The sequence below is a fragment of the Phoca vitulina genome, unplaced genomic scaffold (genome assembly GCF_004348235.1).
Source record: "Phoca vitulina isolate PV1807 unplaced genomic scaffold, GSC_HSeal_1.0 scaffold24, whole genome shotgun sequence".
NCBI lineage: Eukaryota > Metazoa > Chordata > Mammalia > Carnivora > Phocidae > Phoca > Phoca vitulina.
The window spans coordinates 18,783,339-18,804,874 of NW_022589727.1; the positions used below are offsets into that span (position 1 = coordinate 18,783,339).

Here is a 21,536-nt window from a genome sequence, read left to right on the forward strand (position 1 = left end):
GACAGGAGGAGTGGGCTCAGCTGCTGGCCTCGGGTGGGCGAGCAGGTGTCCAGGCCGCCCCTGCAGGGCCGTGCTCTGTGTGTCTCCTCCGGAGTGAGATGGCGGAGGTGCCCACTCGGCCAGGAGAGCAGTGTGGGGGGCTCTGCCTCATCGACAACCATGCAGCTCCCCGCTGCTCCTCACCCCAGCTGTCCTAGGGCTCGGGGCCATAGGCTGCTCACCAACAGTTATTTCTGTTCTCTTTATACCTTTACACAACGGCCTGGCCCCTTGGGCCTCCTGGAGTTGGACTCTTAAAAACCTAGGATGTCCTGTCTGGGCTGGAATCCCTCGTGGCCCGAGCAGCATCAGTGTCCCATCAGGCCCGAGGGGTACATTTGGGAACACCGACGCAGTGCCCCCCCACCTCACCCCACTGCACCCCAACAGGACTAGGGCTGGGCTGGTGGGTGGCGTCTGGAACGCAGGGTTTTTACAAAAATGATTTGAAGTGAGTGCTTCTGACAGAAGATGCCATCAGCCTCCCCACTGGACCCCCCTGGATTTTTTTCTCTTTTTGGTCAACTTTTAGGATTGATCAAAGCCCCTCAGAGGGCAACGACCAAGAACTTTAGGGTTCCAAAGGAATGTCCATTTGGTGGGGAGGGGGCCTGGATACCACCAGCACCTTGAGGAAGGCTGTTTTTATGGTCGGATTCACTGTAGCCAAACTGCCTTTTTTTTTTTTTTTTTTTTTTTTTAACAGCCTGTGATCTTCTTGACTGTTCTCACTCCTTCTTGATGGTTTTGTGGGACAATTTCCACTGTTTGTTTCCAGAATGATTTGGAAATCTAGAATGCTTGTTTTTCCGATTGCTCATGCTGATGAAACACTGTGTTCTGGTCCGCCAGCTGGGTGTGCCAGGTGGGGTGGGCCCTTGCAAAGCAGGGTGGCGATTAAAGTGAGTTCAGTGAAGAAGCGACTTATGGAGGTGTGGACAGGTTAGGGGACCAAGGAGGCCGAGAGACCTCAGGACTAGCAGGGTCCCTTGGGTGGGTTGGGGTTGGGCTGTGGGACCACAGAGCTGGACCTCCTCCTCCTGCCGAAGCGGCAGCTGGAGGGCAAGGGAGCTTGGGTGGCGTGGTCCGTGGGGTCCGAGCTGAGCAAGACCAGAGCAGAAACCTGATTGATCATTCACCCGACGGGGTGATTGTTTTGCGATGATGGCTCATTAGACTTGACTAACATTTATTTGGTGAGTTCTGTGCACCACGCATGGTGCTGAGTGCTTGCGGATATGGTGGTGGATACAGTTCCTGTCCTCCTGAGCTCTGTGGTCGAGAGTAACAGTTAATGACCGTGGAAGTGTCTCTCTGCCCATCTGACGAGGCCTGTGTTCTGCAAGGGACATTTGGGGGCTGAGGCGTGACGTCTCAAGCAGCTCATAATCCCTAAGCCGTTCTCTGGACTCCACTGTGCTATGGCCTTTCCTGCCAACGGACTGCCTGCCGGATGTGTACTTGGCCGCGTCGCAGAGAAGAACGAGTGTGCATTTGCTGGTCACGTACTGATGGAGGACTAGCAGCCAGGAAACGTGCAGTCATGGAGCAAAGGGAGTTTGTGATCTCTAGAACACAGTGGAAAACCCATACGTCGATGATGAGAACCTGATGGGACGAATGTTGGCGGCCACCAACACTGGCGTGTTTCACGTGTGATCTTCCACTTCGTTCCAAAAGCCCCTTAGCTCACTTGCGGCAGAAGCATGTTTTCCAAAAAGCCCATGTTCTCCCAGGGCCCAGAAGTGTGTCCCACATCTGTTGTGAAGGCTGCTCGTATCCCAGAGGTCGAAGCTGTGGACTTCGCAGCTCCAGATCCCTTCCTCCTCCTGCACAGAAAGGGCCGGTGGCTGCATGTGGGTGGAGACAGGGCCCCAGCTAACCCGAGGGGCCATCTGCACAGCAGGTCAAGGGGGACAGCTGAGGTCAGCCTGGCTCCGGCCTTCCACAGTCTTAGCTTCTCTGGGGTGACCCACAACTTGAGGCAGGAGGGCTGGTTGGGCTTTGGAATCAGACCTGGATTTGAATCCTACCTTTCCTACTTTATAACTGTGAGCTCTTAGGAAAGTGTTTTTCAGAGCCTGTGTCTTTGGCTGTCAGGTGGGAGCGGGATCCGTAACTTTCCGGTTTCGGAGATACGTAAGAACCTGTGCGCGGAGGGCCTGTAGTCTGGGATCTGCTCGGTGAGGATGCCGTCCTCCCCGCTCTGCCGGCGATGTCCAAGGGCTTCTCTGCCTATCACAGTTCGTGTTTCTGGCTTCTCACAGAGCCGTCCGGGTGCCTTGGTAAGGCGTCCTGATTTCAACCTGCCAATCTCTTCGGTATTTACTCCCAGGGCCGAACGATGGCTCTAACTTGGCCTGCCTCGCCATCGCGTGCCAGGCTGACTCCTGAATAGCAGTTACCAGCCTGCCGCCTTGGACACCTCCACTCCAGGCCCATCTGGAGAATCTGGCCTGCCCTGCGCTTCCCTTTCGAGGTTCTGCATTCAGAGTTCCCTCTGGAGATTAGTTATCATGGCACCTGGGAAAGATGCCTTCTACCCCAGCCCCCCAGTGGTCCCTCCTCAACATCTGGAAGCCCTTCAGGGACAGGCCCTTGGGGTTCCTGTTGTCACCCACAGAACCTAACGTAAGACCTATTTAAAAATGGTAGGTGGACCCCAACGAAAAAGCAAAATGGGAGGGCTGCTCATTCGTGAGGTCTCCAACATCATGAGTGTGCAGCCCTCAGCAGCCCTGGTCCCCCACCGACTACAACTCTCCACCCTGGGCCCGACACCTGGGACACAGGCCGCATCTGAACAGCGACCCCAGTCAACCCCGGATGAGGCCGTCTGCTGGGCACCAGCTCGGATTTGCAATACGTGAGCTGTAGCTCAGTCCAGTTTAAACCTTTCTGGCCAGGTGCATCCAGCTAGTGTTAGAGGCGGGGCTGTATAATCTGACGTCAGAATACCTCAGTGAGAGACTGGTGCGATTTTTTTTTTTTTTTTTTAAACCATTTAGTGTTTCTGCATTTCTATTTTAGACAACTTTTTTTTTTCACAACTTTATTTCTTGTGCTTATTCAGAGGAACAGTGCCTCTAAGATTTTAATGTATCCAAGTCTTCATGAAATCTTAAGATGCAGAATGTGCATTGGTAACAAGCCCCCAGGTGCCACACTCGGAGTGGCGCGACGGCGGCAGGTGACGGCAGAGGCCAGCGCCATACTCGCCAGGCGTGTTTTCAGGCCGTGCCCAGCCATGTTTGCAGACTTCCTGGAATATCTGTTTAGAAGTCTGAATGGTCCTGTATGAGTGGGGGCCCTGAGCTAGCCCCCTCCCATGCTGCAGTGAGTGCCTTTGGCAGTAAGACCACCCCTCTCATGGGTTATTTTCTTTTATAGCTTTTCCCTCAGTCGTGCCGCGCAGCTGCCCTCCTGGAAGACGCCTTTTAAGTTGGTGTTAACGGCATGTGACTCGGGATTTATAGTCGTCACGTTGCCTCCTTTCCCAGGCCGCCAGCGCTCCTACCTGGCCATGCTGTGACCTGGCCAGCGCCGTCCTTAACCAGAGGGTCCTCAGAGCCCCCCTCCCCGGAAGAGGAACTCAGGCTACCCCCCTCACAAGCCCTCTTTCTCTGAAGAACTTTCCCCAGCAATGGACCGATACTTGATTAACAGGTAACAGGACTACCCGGCTCAAATGTTCTCCAGCAGCCGGCAAGGGGGGCAAGGCGGCCTCAGGCTCTGATGAGTTATGGAGGCAGCCGGAGGGAGAGGCCCAAGGGAGAGGCCGGCCGTTCAGGCCTGAACAGGAAATGTCAGAAACAATTCGGCAGCATGGGCTGTAAAGCTTTATTTTTTGCTGTTGGGGGAATGAAGGGGACAGGACAGAGTAACGAGGAGGAGGGAAGGCTCTCCAGTGTCGCCTGCTCCCACATCAGGGCAGGGCCTGTGGAACGGAGTGGGTCATGTGCACTAGGGGACCACCCCAAAATGGGCCAGCTGGGTGAAGACCACAGAAATTGTAGCAGGGGAGTTTTTAAGTTAAAAACAAGGGGGGAAAAACACAAAGAAAACAAATAGCTTTGCATTTGGTGTGTTTCCTGTGTCCACTGAGGTTTGCCCGGGGGAAACGGACGGCAAATAATGACCTCTGCTGTCACTGGGCTGGCCCAGGCTCAGGCCCCTGGGGCAGCTACTCCAGGGGCAGGGGGAACAGACACCTCCCAGGCGGGGCCCCTGCTCAGGGACAGAGCAGCTGCGAGAGGCTGTCGGCTCGGCTGGTGTCCATCTCTGATGAAGAGGCAAGGCTGACTAGAGAGAAGCCCAGGCTGGGGCACCGAGCCAGGCCGAGCAACTAGTGCAGCCCTGTGGGGCCCGCGGCTGGGCGGGGCTCCCCCAGACCTGTGTACGCGGGGAGAGCTGGAGAGGCTTCACGGCAGCTCTGCGGACTTGGGGCTGGCAAAGCTGCCCCTTGTGGTGGAGGGTGAAAGGGCAGGGCCTCAAGGTCTTCTAGAACAGTCCGCCAAGTGGTCGCCGCCTCTCCATATAGGCACAGCCTCCCTGACTCCTTGTCAAAGGCCCAGGCTGGAGCAGTGTCTGGGACGTACGTCGCTGGGGCGGCTCTGGCGGTGGGTGACCTTCGTCCCCTACCCTCAGTCTCCTCCTCCTCTACCTTTAGAAAGCTCATGTCAAGGACAAGCAAAAGACGCCTCTTGACAAAAATCTTTCATTCTTAGACCCCTCCCCACTCCACAGGCCAAAATAGTTTAAAATGAAGTCTTTAAAAAAAAAAAAAGGACCAACTTCCTAAATTCATCTTGTAAATGCTGAAAACCAAACAGCCCCAAATTCAAGAACACTAGCCTGATTTTAAGACCCAGGAAAGACCCTGGTGTCATGTGTCACCCATCGGCCGTCCCCCTGAACGTGGCAGGACATCCGAGGCAGATGGACGGTGGGGAGCTCTGTGGGCAGTTTCTAGATGCCAGTGGCCTTGCTCCTCAGAAAGGCTTTCCTCTGCCAGGGACTCACCAGGGAGCCGAGCAGGCTGCGAAGCTGGGGCGGCTCATCAGAGAGCGGCAGATGACAGACACCAGGAGGGGAAAAGGGCATGTTCAGTTCAGGCGCTGGAGACGCTCTGAACACCTCGTGCTTCATTCCCCATTTGCCTCATCCGCAGGAGGTAGGGACCCCTTAACGGTTAGTTGATTTAGAGATTGCGTTCATCGTAGCCCCTGACAAAATCATGGTCTTACAACTGAATCCAGCCAAGGAAATTGGTTAGCACAGTATTCAGTACTAAATTCAGTTAAATCTAGGACTCGGGAGAAAGGGGAGTGTTCTGCTCTCTCCCCAGCTGTTTCACAAATTCCTCCATCCTGTGCGACTGTCAGATTCTTTCTAGCTCTGCTAAGTAAAGCTGTGCTCGGCCTCCCCGGCACCCCTTCCCTGGGGGGATGTGAGCAGCTCCACATTCGTGTGCAAGTGGGGACGGTGGCAGATGGCTCAGTAATGCAGGGAAGGGACAACCGGAGCCACACGGGTGTCTACACATACGCACACATGTATACAGAAACAAAGTATTTTAATTCTCTTTACACGGCCCCAGGCCGCCTCCTGTCAGGAGCACTCCGGCAGGCCCCCCCCTGTAGCTGCGAGGGGCTGGCTGTGGCGACGGCCCTGAGCACGGGTCGTCCGGGCCAGCTGACCTGCACGGCCCGCTGTACGGGCCGCTGAGCAGCCCCTGCCTCCGCAGCTGACCGAACCCCGCTCCACATGCGGTGTCCCAGCTGGCAGAAGCCTCCAACCAGCACTCATGCAGCTTACACCTACTCCGGGTTTTTAGAAAATATTTACACAGAGTGAGCACAATCAATGTGCTTATTATGCACTCTAACGTAGAGCACAGGAATCCACACCACGGAGCACAGCCCCCGCCGGCTCCAGAGCGGGCAAAGTGCGGAGGTCCGGCGGCGGGAAGATACGGAGCGCCGCCGGCCACGCCTTTCCACATGACCTGTCCCACACCGAGAACTCGTCCTCTTTGTCCCGTTGGTGGTAGGAGCAGTAACCGAAACTACGGCATTTTCTAAGGGCAGAGGATGTCAGACCATCTGTTACGGAGAGAGTGAGGATGACGGGACCCAGAGATTATCTAGAACTAATTGCCGAAGGTCAGGCTGGCTCAGGACCCCCAGGCAGAGGTCTGCTCTCTGGTGGCTGGGATTGGCTTTGGGGGCCGAGGACGGCTGACACGGAATCTCTCACACACACACATTCTCCCCCTCATATGCCCCGGGTTGGGGGGGGGTGCGTGGGAGTGCACTTCCAAGAGCGGACACAAAAATAGATTGGCACACTCTCTCGACACAGTGAGGGTATCTTTTAAAAGCTCCTCCCCAGCTGCTGCAAATTCTCTTCCCCACTCTGCTCTAGAACTTTGCACTCCTAAGCTGGATCAGGTCTGGAGGGGAGGCCCCGGACCACGCTTGCGAGGTCTGTATGTACCCAGGAAGAACACCAGCGTGGGCACAGCTGGGAAGTCTTGCCAGGGGAAAGCCAAAAGGCCTTCTGCCACCTTCCACACAGGTCTCCCCTTCCCCTGCTGCGTAATAAACCGCTCACGGCTCATGCCGGCTCACCAGACCAGGACTCCCTGAAAAGTTTCCGGTACTGCTTCTACTCAAAAACATGTTGAGAGGAAAAAAGGTTGGTATGTCAAGTTCTGTTTTTGCATTTCCAGTAGTAAGTGCTATTCCACAAGCTCCGAGGAAGTGGTCCGTAGCCCTCCTTCGGGCCTGTGCTAGGAGCTCTGGATTAGGCGTCTGTAATGGGGCATGACTTCATGCTCCGGCAGATGAAGAGCAAACTCCAAGGCCACTAACACTGGGAATTCAAAGGCAATCAGTTCTCGTCTATTTAGCCGGAACTTCTCTTCCAGTTTCTGCAACAGAATGAAAGGAATTAAGAGCATTTTAGCTTTGAAATCAAAATCTGAGGCTTTCTCCATGTGTACGCTCTCTATCCACCTGGCAATGACTGTTTACGGAGAAACCCCTTGGGGACAAGACTGCGGAGGAAGAAAGGGGGGCATCCTAGTGGAGAAGGAACTGAACCACCCCAAGGACGCACGGTCTGCCAGGAGCCTGACATACAGCCCATGACTTCATTTAATCTCTCAATAATCATGCAAGGTCAATGCTATATTTATGTCCACTTTACAAAGGCGAGAAAACAGGGTCAAGAGGGTAAGAAGTTTGTCTAAGGGGACACGCACAGTAAACTGCAACGCTGAACTCCAAACTCAACCGGGATTCAAACTCCACCTGTTACCGTAGATGATTCAGGTGTGGAGGGAAGACGAAAAAGATCACAAATCCTCTACAACAGCAGTAACTACGTGGTAGGTTCAGGATTGGGGCAGCTGACGATGCAGCCTGGGCCTTTCATCTCACGCGCGAGGACCCAGACCTGCTGCAATCACCCGCCTTTCAGGCCGTCGTGCAGCTGGGGCCTATGGGTGCGAAGGGCCTGAGCATGCAGCCGTGCTCAGCTCGCACCCAGGCCCTCCCCTCCCACCCAGTGGTGGGGGCTGCGGGAGCAGAAAGGAAGGGGAACGGGGGCGGGTAGGGACGGCCTTATTTTTGCCAGGGTGCATTCTGCTTTGGCTTAATAAAAACAACAAGGACCACAAAACTCACCGGCAGAGCCGTCAGTGGCCACGTTCCGATTACAACCGGAGGGGACCTTGCGTCAGCCTCACGGCTCCTGCCAATGTCAGACCACGGCCTGCAGGCTCCGCGTGGCCACTATAGACTTTCGCCGGATGGTCCATTACTCGACACCAATAAATGTGCGTAACACCACACTTGTAAACATTAGTTCAGTGAATATCTATGTAAATCTGTTGATTCTCAGCTCTGATTTGGTAACCAAAGATCCCTTCCATGTTCCTAAAAGTATATACTATACAAGTTAGACGATTATGCGCCATTTCTTAGAAGCAGTAAAGCACTGACTTAAAGAACACTCCCTTCCATCTACGGACGAATGGATAAGCAAACTGTGGCACATACATCCAGTGAGGTATTATTCAGCCTTAAAAAGGAAGGAAATTCTGACACCTGTTACAACATGGATGGATCTTGAAGACATAATGCTAAGAGAAATAAGCCCGTCACAAAAGACAAATAGTATGTGATTCCACTTAGGCGAGATCGCTCGAGTCAGGTTCAGAGACAGAAAGCAGAACGGTGGTGGCCAAGGCCTGGGAGGGGAGGAGGAGTCAGTGCTTAATGGGGACAGAGTTTCAGTTCTGCCAGAAGAAAAAGTTCTGGAGACGGATGGCAGTGATGGCCACACAAGAGTATGAGTGCGCTTGATACCACTGAACTGTACACTTAATAAAAACGGTAAATTAAAGCAAAAAAGAATACTCTTTCTTATGTGGGAAGTACCTCCAATAGCTCCCTTTCTGCTTTTTCTCCTTTGCCACTGAGCCAGCCGCACAACTAGACACACAGGGCGCTGTCGTAGCCACGACTTGTAGTTACTGGATTCTAACGCTTCGCAGTCTGGGGCCTCGCTGACCCTGGAGGCTCAGCCCCTTCTAGGTAGGGTCAGCCAGCTCCTAGAGAGGGTGCACACCTTTAATGTGCAAACCAACCGATCTGAGGCCCACACCTCCACCATCTCCTCCATCCACCTCTCTCTCCACCTGCCCTCAGCACCCAGGGCCAGGGAGACAAGTAGGGACAGCGCCCCTGCCCCAGAGTCCACTCAAATGACTAGCTAGCCAGTCCGAAGCCTGCGTACCCTGCCTGTTCCTTCCCGTGGAACCCACAATAAAGACTCCTGCCCACAGTTCCCCCTTCTCCTTCTGCCTCCTGACCAACCATGGTACTTCCCCACATGACCCCCATGGTATGGTGTCCCACCCCGCCCCAGTACATATGTGGACACCCTATCCTCCAACGTGCTGATATTAAGTGGGGGGCTTCGGGAGGTTGAGGAGCTGATGAGTGCAGTCCTCAGGATGTGATTAGTGCCCTTGCAAGAAGAGAGCAGAGAGCTTGCTTGTTCGCTTTCCCTGCCATGTGGGGACATAGTGAAAAGGAGGCCGTCACAAGCCAAAGAGGGGGCGCTCACCAGGACCTAAGCCGTTGGCACCTTGATCTTGGAACTCCCTAGCCTCCAGAACCGTGAGAAGTAAGTGTCTGTGGTTTAAGCCGCCCTGTCTATGGGATTTTGCTATGGCAGACCAAGCTAAGCCACTTCTCTTGGGAACTGTGATAAGAAGCTATCTTTTCAATGGCAACGGTCTTCTGATCTGTTGGTTTTACCGTTTCTCAAATTTTCTATGAATACACTATTTTAAAACAGGCATTCACATAGCCACCCAAGACTGGGGTTTCCTTGCTTTGAGGGGGCTCTCCTTTAAAAGGAGGAGGTACCCCTCAATTAAACCCATGCCCTTCCTCAAAGAGGAGGCAACTCAGGCCACAGGAAGCCAAGGTCTGTTGAGCCAAAGTGTCTGACGGACGCTCTGTGGTCACACCGCCCCCCAGTCCCCTTCCCGTTACAGTGGCTTCTGTGGTTTGAGAGTAATTTCACCCCTCATGGTGTCTGGAAATGGATTTTTATGGCCAGACCCAATACTGGGGATCTTCGGTCTCGTCAAAGTGGATCATCCCTCTGTTCCAGGACAGCCTGAGCTGTGGGGGGCCCGACCTCCACTGCAGGATGACCTCACAGCCCCGGTCTCTCGGTGGCTACTAACACTCAGAATTCTCCCGGGTAGGATCACCACCCAGGCTCCTCCCATGTGCTCCCTCAGCCAACAGGCCTCAGGTCACTCACGTCAATTAAATGCTTGACTTCGTGCTTTCTGAGGTCACTTCCGATTTTGGCTGCTAACAGTACACATGCTCCGGCACAAAGCTTCCGGTTCTGTTTGTTTAGCTTTCCCTTGAGGGCGAGCTTCTCAAAATAGACAAAGGCCATGGCCACCGTGGGCTCCTCGAAGCCACAGTCCTCCTGGGCAAGCTTCCGCATCTCTCGCTTCAGACTGGAGAAAGACAGGAAGGAACGTTATCAGAACTTGGGAGTTTCAGGACTCCAAAGAGAAAGACTAGTCGATCCCGAAAGCATTTCCTTTTTCTCATTCCCAGAAGGGTGACATGGAATGGGACTAAATCCTGAGGCGTAAGAAATTTCCATTCTATGTGGGCAACAGACTTAAGCTGCTGGGGCTCTTCTCTCTTGGTGGAACTGTAGACCACGTCAGCAAGGGACACAGAAGACCACACTGAACCCAGGTGGTGTCTGAGGGTCTCTGGAAACTAGGTGTAGAGCTGTCCAAAGGGAAAGAGGGAAACCATGAGGGGAACTATGATCATTCCAGACAGACACCTAGAGAAATAAACTAGGTTCTTGGTACCAACTCTGAGGATCCGCCATGTTCAAAAACTATGGCGGAAGAGGGATCAGGCTAACAGCACAACAGCCAGTGTACTTAGGAATGCTACCCAACAAATGGACAAAGTGTGAATACTTCATTTTTCTCACGTCTTTGGCTTGGAACATGCCAGAATCAAATCAGTATTGGGCTACACAGCATGTAAATACTGGCCCATACTCCCACGCTGTGTTGGCACATATTCTAGCCTCTGTCACTATGTGCACTGAGAGTCTGTCCTGATAGAGGCAACCCCAGGCAGCTCCTCTCCGGCCCGGCAGATTCGGGTCACCACAAAGTCAATCCAATCAGCTGCAGGGGAAACATGGGCCTGACTTTGCTTTGGCTGTCAACTCTCGGGTGGACGACTGTGGGCAAAGAATTATCTCAAATGCCATTAAACCAACTCTTTTCTGTTTTGTCTACATTTGAGAAAGCAGGGAACTGAATGTTTCCTATTCTGAGTTTTCTGTAACCTAACCCTGACTGAACTGCTAAGCCTTAGACAGTAGGAAATTCTGATTCTTTCACTTAAGGAAACTCCCCCCACACCCGTGTCAACTCGCGTCAAAAGCTCCGCCTTCCGTGCGGCTTGCTTGGCTCTCACTCACGGAGGCAGGAGTCAGCCAGAGCGGGTGAGCCGCTCCTTGCCGCACGCACCTGTGTTTTACTTCCCTGAACTACACGAGGAACCAGCATACAAAGTGGGAGCTTACTAATGCATGCCAGGAGAGGGCTTGAATGGAAAGTTCAAGTGGATGTCGAGCCTCACGTACCTCCTTATTTTGCTGAGTGTTAACTTAATGTGCGGAAACTTCTCCTTGAAGGTCTCATTCATGTCCTTCTTGAGATCTGAGGGCTTCACGTAGTCGATTACTGTGGTCTGTAACAGGTTGGGCAACTCAGGTCACTCTTTTAAAAATTTTTTTAAAGATTTTATTTATTTATTTGAAAGAGAGACAGAGCCCCAGTGGGGAGGGGAGGGCAGAGGGAGAGGGAGAAGCAGACTCCCCACCGAGTAGGGAGCCTCACACGGGGCTTGATCCCAGGACCCTGAGATCATGACCTGAACCGGGCTCCCTGCTCAGCGGGGAGCCTGCTTCTCCCTCTGCTGCTCCCCCTGCTTGTGCGTGTGCTCTCTGACAAAATCTTTAAAAAAAATAAAAATAAATAAAATAAGGGTCATGGGTAACAATTATGTGCACATTATGGCCAACTTACGCCACTTCTGACAGCACCAAGCAGTGAGGAAGCCCGGAGGAGAAGCACGGCAAGGGCCCCCCTGAGCCCGAGCACCTGCAGGGACACAAATCCCCGTTCCAGCAGGCGACTTCGGGGAGCAGCAGCCTCCACACAGCCAGCAATCAGGGTCTGGCAGGGAGGGAGCCCCTCTTTCAGTTCCTGGGCCTCAGCCTGTTACTTAGCAGCGTTTAGGGCACGGCCCGTAGACCCGCACACACGAGGCTTCAAGCCACACTTGACCATCGCTAGTCGTCCGGCTGGGGGACATTTATCTCACCGCCCCAAACATCAGGTTCCACATCTGTAAGATGAAAACAGCTAACAGCGCCTACTTCACATGGCTATTATAAGAACTACGGGGGAAGTCAAGGGCTCGGTGCAGCGCTTGGCATACAGCAAGCACTTGATAAATGTTAGCTATTTTTTCGTTGTGGGAAAATATATATCACATACAACTTACCATTTTAACCATTTTAAAGCATGCGGTTCAGTGGCATTAAGTACATTCACGCTGGTGTGTGGCCATCACACCACGCAACTCTCATCTTGCAAAACCAAAGCTCTGTCCCCCTTCAACAACTCCCTATTCCCCCGCCCTCACCCCAGCTCCCACTGGCAACCGCCATTCTGCTTTCTGTCTCTGAACCTGACTTCTCTAGGTCCCTCATACAAGTGGAATCATACAGTGTTTGTCCTTCCGTGGCTGGCCTGTCTCCCTCAGCATTATGTTCTCCAGGTTCAACCACAGTGCAGCTCGGGTCAGAATTCCTTTCCTTTTTAAGGCTGGGTAACCTTCCATTGCGTGTATATGATGTCAGCTAGTAGGAACAGTCCTTTAAACCTTCGGTTTCTTCCTCTTCCCCTCCCCTTCTTCTTTCTTTAGCAGGCTCTTTGCCCAAAGTGGGGCTTGAACTCACAAGCCTGAGATCAAGAGCTGCATGTTCTCCAGACCGCGCCAATCAGGCGCCCCTCCCCTCCCCCTTTCTAATCCTATCCATCTTTAAAGACTGGTTCCTTCGAGCCCCGTCTGAGCAGCCGGGTCTTCCTGACTCATTTGTGCTGTACGGTATTAACTCTGAATGAAACACAGTCTCTGGCTGGGTCTCACCACGTTAGCCTCACTCCTCCCCCTCGGGATTCTGCTTTCAAAGGGCAGCAACAATGCCTGATCCCTCTCTGGCTGGCTGCTGGCAATAGCCTTCACCAGGCAGAGCCCGGGAAAGGAGCAGGTACGGATTCTGCTGAGAAGGCCCGTTCCTGGGGATGGCTTCTGCGGCCTGGCCTCTCCCGAGGGACGCGTCCCCACGTTCCTCCACGGCTCTACACCAGCAGGCGGCTAGCTGTAAACACCTCGGTTCAGAAGACGCTTGGCTGGACAGGATTTTAGAAGTGGCACGTGGGAGGCCTCCAGGGTCCGTTAATAACCGAGGAGACACAGCCAGCATGTCCCAATTCACACTGATCTAAACAGCACCTTCGTAACAGCAGCTTTGGCGAGTAAAAGCGAAACCATGGCAAGATGAACTCAAAACGGTTCCACCAAACTTGTTCAGAACCTTCTCAAATTCTGGGTGGAAGCAGACTTGGTGCGATGCCAAGAGTTCTTCCGTGGCGCCATGTCTTTCTGGCCTGATCCAGAAGGCTCTCCCTCAGCTGGCCCAGGACACGGCCGTTCTGGGAGCCGCCCTGTGCACGCATCTGTGATGTGCTGGCAAGGAGCAAGGGAGTGGCACCGTGGCCCCAGTGTGCAAACACAAGCATGCACACACTTGTGTGCGGTGATGTGTCGGGCGGCGAGAGGAGCGGGGCACGGGACTTCACGGAGGCCACGTACTGTCTCATAGAGTGGACGCTTCCCCTGTGGCAGCCCTCCAAGACGGGTTTATCATCCCCGGCAGACGGGGCTGAACAGGATGTACAATTTTTCATTTAGGAAAGCGGCAGCAGAATGGGGAACTACCTCTAACACGGTTACCTCAAGCTGGGCCCACTGGCCAATCAGCCAATTCTTCTGTTCCCGAAATACCCAGCCCTCCCTCCCTCTTCTACCCCACACCAGGCACCCCGAACTCTCAGGGACAGACTCTCCTGCTCATCCTTGGTGGATGCAAGTCTTGAGCAGAGACTCATAGGCCCTTGCTGGGGACTGAAGCTGGTGAGCTCCAAGCAAGGATATCCCGGAGTGGGAAGGGGTGGTCTGGATCCTTCCCTGTGGCAGCCACAGCAGCTGCGCTCTGCCCTACACGCATACACACACAGAGAAGCGGCCTGCAGCTGCGGGCCAACCACCTCGTCTCCCGGACGTGGACGCAGAGGCTCAGAGGGGGAAGGGGCAGGGCCAGCCCCGGGAGCCAGGGCTCCCAGCTCGCCACCCGCGCTGCCTTCCTGCGTTTCTGCTCTTAATCGGGCTAAAAGGAGCAGGGGAGACAGCTTGGGACTGCCGGCAGGTAGGAAGGGCCGGCTGGCGGCGGGCAGCTCTGCCTCCACCAAGGTGGGAACCCTGAGAAAGAGGTGCAGCCTCCCGAGGCCTCGCCTCTGCTTCCCTGAATGAGGACGAGCACCTGGCGCGGCTGCTTCACAGGTTTCTCCCGAAGCGCCGACAGAGACCACCACGTACCTAACGGACACTGGAAAAGTCTATCGAGAGCACAGAGGCAGGAGACGGCAGAGGGCCGGGCTCTGCATCAGGCATGCTGAGTCAGCGTGTGAGGGCGGGGGGGGGGGGGGGGGGGGGGGCTGGGATCCATCCTCACAGTCACGTTGCCCGGGTGACTTGCACACCCAGCAGTCTCCTCGCCTGGCTAGCACCCGGCTACGGCTCGGCCTGGAGCCGCTTCTGCGGGATCATCCTCCCTAAAGCCCCGGCGGCCAGGTCACTCTCACAGTGACTCACCCTCACGACACGCTATGGTCTGGAGAGCTGGCCCTCTCCCGGGACGCGCCCTGCTCTACGTCCGGATTCCTTTGCAGCTAGGATCCCAGGTACCACGCCGGTTCCTCCGGTCCCGCGCACCGGCACAAGGCGGCACCACTGGAGCGGAAGCTGGGCTTCTTCCTGCTGCTCCTTCCATCTCAGAAGGACCTCACACACCAACAACCCAGCTCAGCCTGCAGCCCTGCGCCCAGGCCTTGCAGGAGAGACCGTTTTCACAAGTAACCCTGTCCTCACTCTTGGGGTACAGAGCCCAAGGCCTACTTTTCCTGAGAGCAGGAGTGGACACGTACATTTATTTCCAGGCTGGTCCTGGAGAGGGGGGCAGACGGCGGGCCAGTGAGCCAACACGGAGTCCCTGGGCCCAAGGCCTGGCTCCCAGTGCGGGCAGCACACAGCAGCTGCAGGGATGGCCAAGCCCTCGAGTTCATCTTCTAGGTGACAGAATTCCTCTGAATCCGCTCTGCTGTCCAGAGGTACAGAAGCGGCATTCCGTCATCCTCCCCGTGTGGAGTTTCCAGCCTCAAGGCCATGTCCTTGCCACTGTTCCGGCGTGGAGTGGGAAGCCTGCTGGCAGCCTAACCCTCTACTTCTTTATCTGGCTGTCACTGGGCTATTCTGTGGGTCTTTTCTAAAGTAGATATGGTACATTTTGGGGTGGGGGATCTCTGCAAACCTCCATCTCTGTCAAGGCCCCCCATTTCCTGACCCCCATGTGGCTGGCAGCCTTCAGGACAGTGTGGCAGAAGGAAGGGCTCCATTGGGTATGGGAGAGCTGGGCCCGGGATTTCCAGGGTGGCTGCTCTGGGAAGTCCAAAGGCATCCAGCGAAGGAGAGGAGAACATGGACTCCCGGAGGCTTGCAGCCACCGTCCCCGAGGCACAGGCTCAGTGATGCCATCACTTTAGTCCATCTCCTGACATCGATGGTGGGGTAGGCTAGCTTCTGGGGCAATGAAAGGCCTCCACGACGCAAGACAGGAGGAGGATGGTGGTAGGCTGGGGATGTCAGTCTGAGCACCTGAGGCAGGTGGAGAATGCAACAGTAGTTGCATCAGTTTCCTGTGCTGCCATCACCCAGTACCACAGGCTGTGCGGCTTAAACAACGGTCTCTCGGTTCTGGAGGCTACGAGTCTGAGATCAAGGTGTCAGATGGGTTCCATTCTCTCTAAAACTATGGCCAGAATCCTTCCTTGCTTGTTCCTAGCTTCTGGTAGCCCCAGGCACCCCTCGGCTTGTGGATGCATCACTGTAGTCTCTGCCAACCCTCACCCGGTATGCTCCCCATGTGTCTGTTCACATGGCTGTCTTCTCTCTGGCTCTCTGTTTATAATGACATCAAGTCATACTGGGTTAGGCCCGCCTTACTCCGGTATAACCCCAGCTTAACTAGTTTATATCTGCAAACACCCTAGTTCCAAATAAGGGTCACAGTCTGAGGTCGTAGGGGTTAGGACCTCAACCGTTCAACCCAGTGCAGCGGTGCGGACTCCAGCTGCCCTTCGCAGGCCGGACACAACTGCCCCACTGGCCGTGGCCCCGACCCAAGCGGCAGGTGCTGTTGGCCTTGGCCTCGCTGTGTGGGAGCCCCTCTAGTTTCTTCTTTCTCCACCTCCCTTGCTTGCTGGGATAGCTCCGTCCTCAGTCTTGCTATTGTCTCTGCTTCTCTGAACTGTGGCTCTGTGGGGGAAGATCACAAACTCTGGAGCCAGAACCCCCAGGTCAGACCCCAGCTCCACCGCCCAGTAGCTGGGGGGCCCTAGTCAAACTGCTCAGTGTCCTGTGCTTCAGGTTCTTCATCTGGCTTCTCCATCATCTGCTGCATGTTGACAGATCTGTGGGGCTGTTTCAGGTCCGACTTCAACTCAGCAGCCTGGGGTCCACGACCAGGGCAGCTGAGTGGGCAGCCCCCAAAGCGATCATCTGCTCCCTGCTGACCCCGCACAGCCCAGACTCGGTACTGGAGGAATCACCCTGAGCCCACGGCCGCCGGGTCAGGCAGTTCCCAGAGGGGATGACGCTCCTTGCTGTCCTCCGCTCCAGTTCCTGTTGAGAACCGCTCTCCAGAACAGAAGCAGACAAGATTCTCCTGCGTGGTCCTGTCTGTCTTGAGGGTGCCTTATGACCTCTTGAGAGGCAGGACCTCTCGACCACCCGGAAGGCAGCTACCCTCTTTCCAGCGACAGAGGTGAGCCGAGGGGGCAGTACCAGAGGCTGAGCTGCACGTACGGGGTTACAACGGGCCCCCAGTTACTCTGCCCTTCTGGCTTGAGAGAAAAATGAATTAAAAGTGGGGCCACTGCTAGGCACCAGGCTCCCCTGCAAGTCTAACTGTATCGAGACTCCTAATGCCCAGGTTTTGCCCGTGCACGTTACTATGAATCAAAGCGCTAAGAAACAGGCTGTGGTTCCTTCCTGGCCTGGGATGGCCTGGGACAGACTGAGTGACCACTGTTTTCAATGCCACCTAATTCCAGGCCATGGGATTTGCCGGACGTAGGGCTCCTTGTGGCCCAGGGCAGAAGCCGACAGCTGGGCCAGGCCACGTGGCACATGGAGAGCTCCAGCCCCGTGGTGCTTGCAATTTTGCAGAGGGGCCATTCCACTCTTGGGATGAGAGGTAGCCTGAGTGCACGTTCGTGCAGTGGCCTGCCTGCAAGAAGCTGTGTACGCAGCCGCATGAAAGGGGAGAGGAAGGTCAGCTGGGAGGAGACCACCCAAAACGCAGAGGCGCAATTCAGAAAGGGGCCTGGCCCGCTGGGGATGGAAGGCAGCGTCAGGAAGGCCCGCTGTGAGGCTGACAACTCAGCTACCTTCTAAGACACCAGGAAAAGAAGGGAAGGCCAGAACTTAGCTATCTATCTGGAAGAGTCTACCATATGGACACATTGAGAGATCTTTGGCTTTTTCAAGAACAAAGACTGACTTAGGAGAGGAGGGAGGGAAGGGACCTTGGGCCTCCCCGGGCTCACAGCACAGGCCACAATGCTGTGCAGGGGGGCGCCTCAGGGGGCACTGGATGCAGTGGGAGACGGGGGGCGGGCAGGTGAGGCAGGGAGCTGAGGCAGGTGTGTGTGGGGGGTACCTATACCCCAATAACAATGCTTGAGAACAAAGAGGAGCTCAGAGCTGACAGGCTGCTGGTCTGGTTTCAACTGAAACCGTATAAAAGGTGCTTCCACTTTGGGGGCTGGTAAGTCCCTCCTGTCTTCCCTATTCTCCGGCCCTGCACATCTCCCCGGGCATTCTTACGAGCAGCTCGGAACAGATGTGCGCTTGCTGTAGACTCAGCTACGGCTCCCCTCTGGGTCACAGGAGCTCCCGGGGCAGAACATTCCAAAGGAAGGAGGGCTATCAGGCAGTGCTCCCTGCAGCTCCTTCCAGCCCCAACGGCCCCCCACACAGCCCCCGCATGGCTGGGGTCCTCCTGCCTGACCGCGCCGGCCCCCCCAAGCTCAGCCGGGCACTGGAACGCAGACGTTCCGTGCTCGCTCAGGTCATTAAGCAGAGCGGCAGCCCTTGCTCCATCCATCTAACCACGAACAGCTGGGCATTTTGGCTCTTCTCGGCATCTTCCCCTTTCAGTAAGAGGACAAGTAAATCACAAGGAAAACTGTGGGAATGAGCGGAAGGCCTTCACAGCCTGGGGCAGCATTTGTTGCTATTTCTACCCATCGGATTCCAAATCCATAACCCTGGATTTACTCTCCCTTCCTAGCCCTGAGGGGGGCAGCTCTTCAGTTTCCCTCACTAAAATGAAATCGTTTGCAAATCAAGGAGAGAAACACAGGAAAAACTGCTTTTGCTTCAGGTTTATGCTACCAGTGTGGATTTACCAGGAGGTGCAAAAGCAGGCCCACAGTTTCAGGTATTTGTCAAATACTTATGTGGTACTACAGAAACTTCGAGAACAGTGTCTTCACTCTCAGACTCTCGGTGGGTGTGGGCCTGAGTTCACTCACACTCACACATACACTATTTGGATGCACTTCTAAATACATGCTTCTTAAGTGGTTGCCTCAGAGCAGGAGCTGAAGAACTGTGTACGGGGCACCATGTTAAGACCACAAAATGGTCACTGAAAATCTGAGACAAACACATAGAAAGGAAGCAGATGCTACAGCACCTTGCATAAATGTAAAGCTAATTATTTCATTTTGTATTCTTTTTATAAGAAAAGATGAAAAGAAAACCACAACACTGATACACGCTACAACGTGGATGAACCCTGAAAACATTATCTAAGTAAAAGCCACACACAAAAGACCACATAGTGTATGATTCCATTTTTATGAAATGTCCAGAATAGGCAAATCTACAGAGACAGAAAGTAGATTAGTGGTTGCCTAGGGCTTAGGGGGTGGAGGGCTGAGGGTACAGGAGCTTCTTCTGGGGATGATGAAAATGTCCTGAAATTAATTATGGTGATGGCTGCACAACTTTGTGAATGTTCTAAAAACCACTTAATTATACACTTATTTATTTTCTATTTTTAGTGGGCTCTACGCCCAATGTGAGGCTTGAACTCAACCCCTGGACCGAGAGTAGCATGCTCCACCGACTGAGCCAGCCAAGGCGGCCCTATACACTTTAAAATAAAGTGAACTGTATGCTATGTGAATTATATCCAATAAAGCTGTCACATACACACAACCCAAAAAACCCCTAGAGCCAGAAAAGAAACCCACCACAATGCAATAGGGCATTTAAGAAGGCATTTTATTTTAACACTTGCACCAAAAGCTGGTGGGCCTCAGAGATCCCACTGCTCAGCTCCCATGCAGGCGCCTGGCAGACTGTCTGTGGAGCTGGGGAAGCTCTAAAGCCCTTCCAAGTCTCAGGAGAGGCCTAGCAATGGTGTTATTGTAATGACTTATTATTTTTCCTAAACTGAATGAGCTTCAAGCACCTTGAAACCTGAGGGCCCTGGAAGGAGCCTTACAAGGGAGTATCCCCTGGGGCTCAAGCTGCTTTAGCTTCTCTATAAACCCACCCTGCAGACAGGTAAGTACCTACGTCATCAAAATGGCTTTCAGTGGAAAAGAAATATGGTGAGGGAAACCAGAGCCCACCTGCCTGCCACACAGAAAGTTGACTTAGCCTTCCTTTTATTGAGTCTTAAATTTCCCACTGCTCAGCCATCTCATACGGTGCCGAAAAAGTTCTCAGACATATTCCCACAACACTGGGGAGGTCTGGGGGTAAGGAGGAGGAGTTTTTCTAGGAGTAGTGAATAGGCACTTTACCAAGAATATCAATCCAAGAGATGTCCTCTCGAGATTTATATACCTATAGATATCATAAAGGTTATTAGTCGGTTTTTCTTCTGATGTCAAAATAGTTTGAGAGGGATTTCTTCCTGAGAAGGAAAAGGATCCAGATACGCATTCAAATAACATTAACTTTGTTGGCATTATCTCAGTCAGCTCTTTTGCTTACTTTCTCCTCTTAATTGCTCTCCACACCCAGAAAAGGAAGAAAAAACAAAACCACTACTGACTTCAGCTGCCAGGTTCTAATGATAAACAACCACTTTCTGGCCAAACTTTAATTACAAGGCAGGCGGCGCACAGAGCAGGAAGCAGCCGGTTCGGACTCGAGGCCTCGCGCCCGCCCTCACCGCACTGAGAAACACCATCATTAAGCTAAGGCCCTACGAGAACCTACATGTAGCCAGGAGGCTCAACATACTTTCCTAATCTGTGGTCACCGTCTAGAAGCTTCAGGGCCAAAACCACAGGGGCAGCTGCGACTGGGGTTTCTAGACTTGTCCCACGAATTTTTTTTTTTACTTCAAAATTTCCCCTTTGCCCTTTCACAGCAGCTAATAGTGGGAGTGACTTGCACAGATGAAAGTTAAAAACCAGTGTCACTCCGAATGCAAGGCCAGCTTTAAACGGCTGCCACTTAAACTTTGTACATGACAGGCTTCCTTCTAGGCCTCAGGGAAATGTTTGCCTCTGGAACTCTCCCACTTTTGAAGGCGTGGCCACGAGTGGCCTTTTTATCTCGTACTTAGAACACACATGAATGAAAATACTCATCCAACCACATCCTGGCGGGTTAACATCAGCTACACTAGGACCCAGAAAGCCCGCTCCTAGGTATTTACCCAGGAGAAATGAAAATATATGTCCACGCAACACTTGTATAAGAATGCCCATGGCAGCAATATTCATGGTATCCCTACCCAGGAAACCACCCAAATGTCCATCAACAGGAGTGGAGATAAATAAACTGGGGTATGTCCTTACAAGGGAACCCTAACTTGGCAATTTAAAAAAACCCAAACTACTGATATGTGCAACATGAGTGAATCTCACCTATTCTATGAAGGAAGAAGGACCAAAAAAAAAAAAAAAAATTTAAAAAGCACATAGTATATGATTCCACTTACATAAAGCGCTAGAATAACTAGTTTACGGTGACACAAGTCAGAACAGTATGGACAGGAGGCAACTTTCTATGGGGAAAGAAATGTTCTATCTTTTTTTTTTTTTTTTTTTTTTAAAGATTTTTTATTTATTTATTTGAGAGAGAGAGAATGAGAGAGAGCAAGCACATGAGAGGGGGAGGGTCAGAGGGAGAAGCAGACTCCCCGCCGAGCAGGGAGCCCGATGCGGGACTCGATCCAGGGACTCCAGGATCATGACCTGAGCCGAAGGCAGTCGCCCAACCAACTGAGCCACCCAGGCGCCCAAGAAATGTTCTATCTTGATTGAAGCAGAAGGGACAAAATTCATGGAACTGTACACTTAAGATGTGTGCGTTTGATCATACATAAATTACAACTTAATATGAAAAGAGAAAACAAATAAATAGTGGCTGGGGGATGCGATGGGGAGAGAGGTTTAGCGCATCACTTTCTGGGCTGCT

The 21,536-nt window shown here is 53.4% G+C and overlaps 1 protein-coding gene across 3 annotated transcripts in view; it reads right to left on the minus strand.

Annotated features, from left to right (window-relative positions):
* Nucleotides 1–2,351: 2,351 nt before the first annotated feature.
* Nucleotides 2,352–21,536, minus strand: part of CABLES1 (Cdk5 and Abl enzyme substrate 1) — a 113,479-nt gene continuing 94,294 nt past the window's right edge. The window contains exons 8-10 of one of the 3 annotated variants that reach the window (XM_032421377.1): nucleotides 11,263–11,369; nucleotides 9,889–10,096; nucleotides 2,352–6,973 (exon numbers count right to left, since the gene is read on the minus strand). In XM_032421377.1, coding sequence (XP_032277268.1) covers nucleotides 6,833–6,973; nucleotides 9,889–10,096; nucleotides 11,263–11,369 — 456 coding nt within the window. In that variant the 3' untranslated portion in view covers nucleotides 2,352–6,832. The remainder of the gene's footprint in view (nucleotides 6,974–9,888; nucleotides 10,097–11,262; nucleotides 11,370–21,536) is intronic. The other 2 variants (XM_032421379.1, XM_032421378.1) reach the window with 2 other exon arrangements.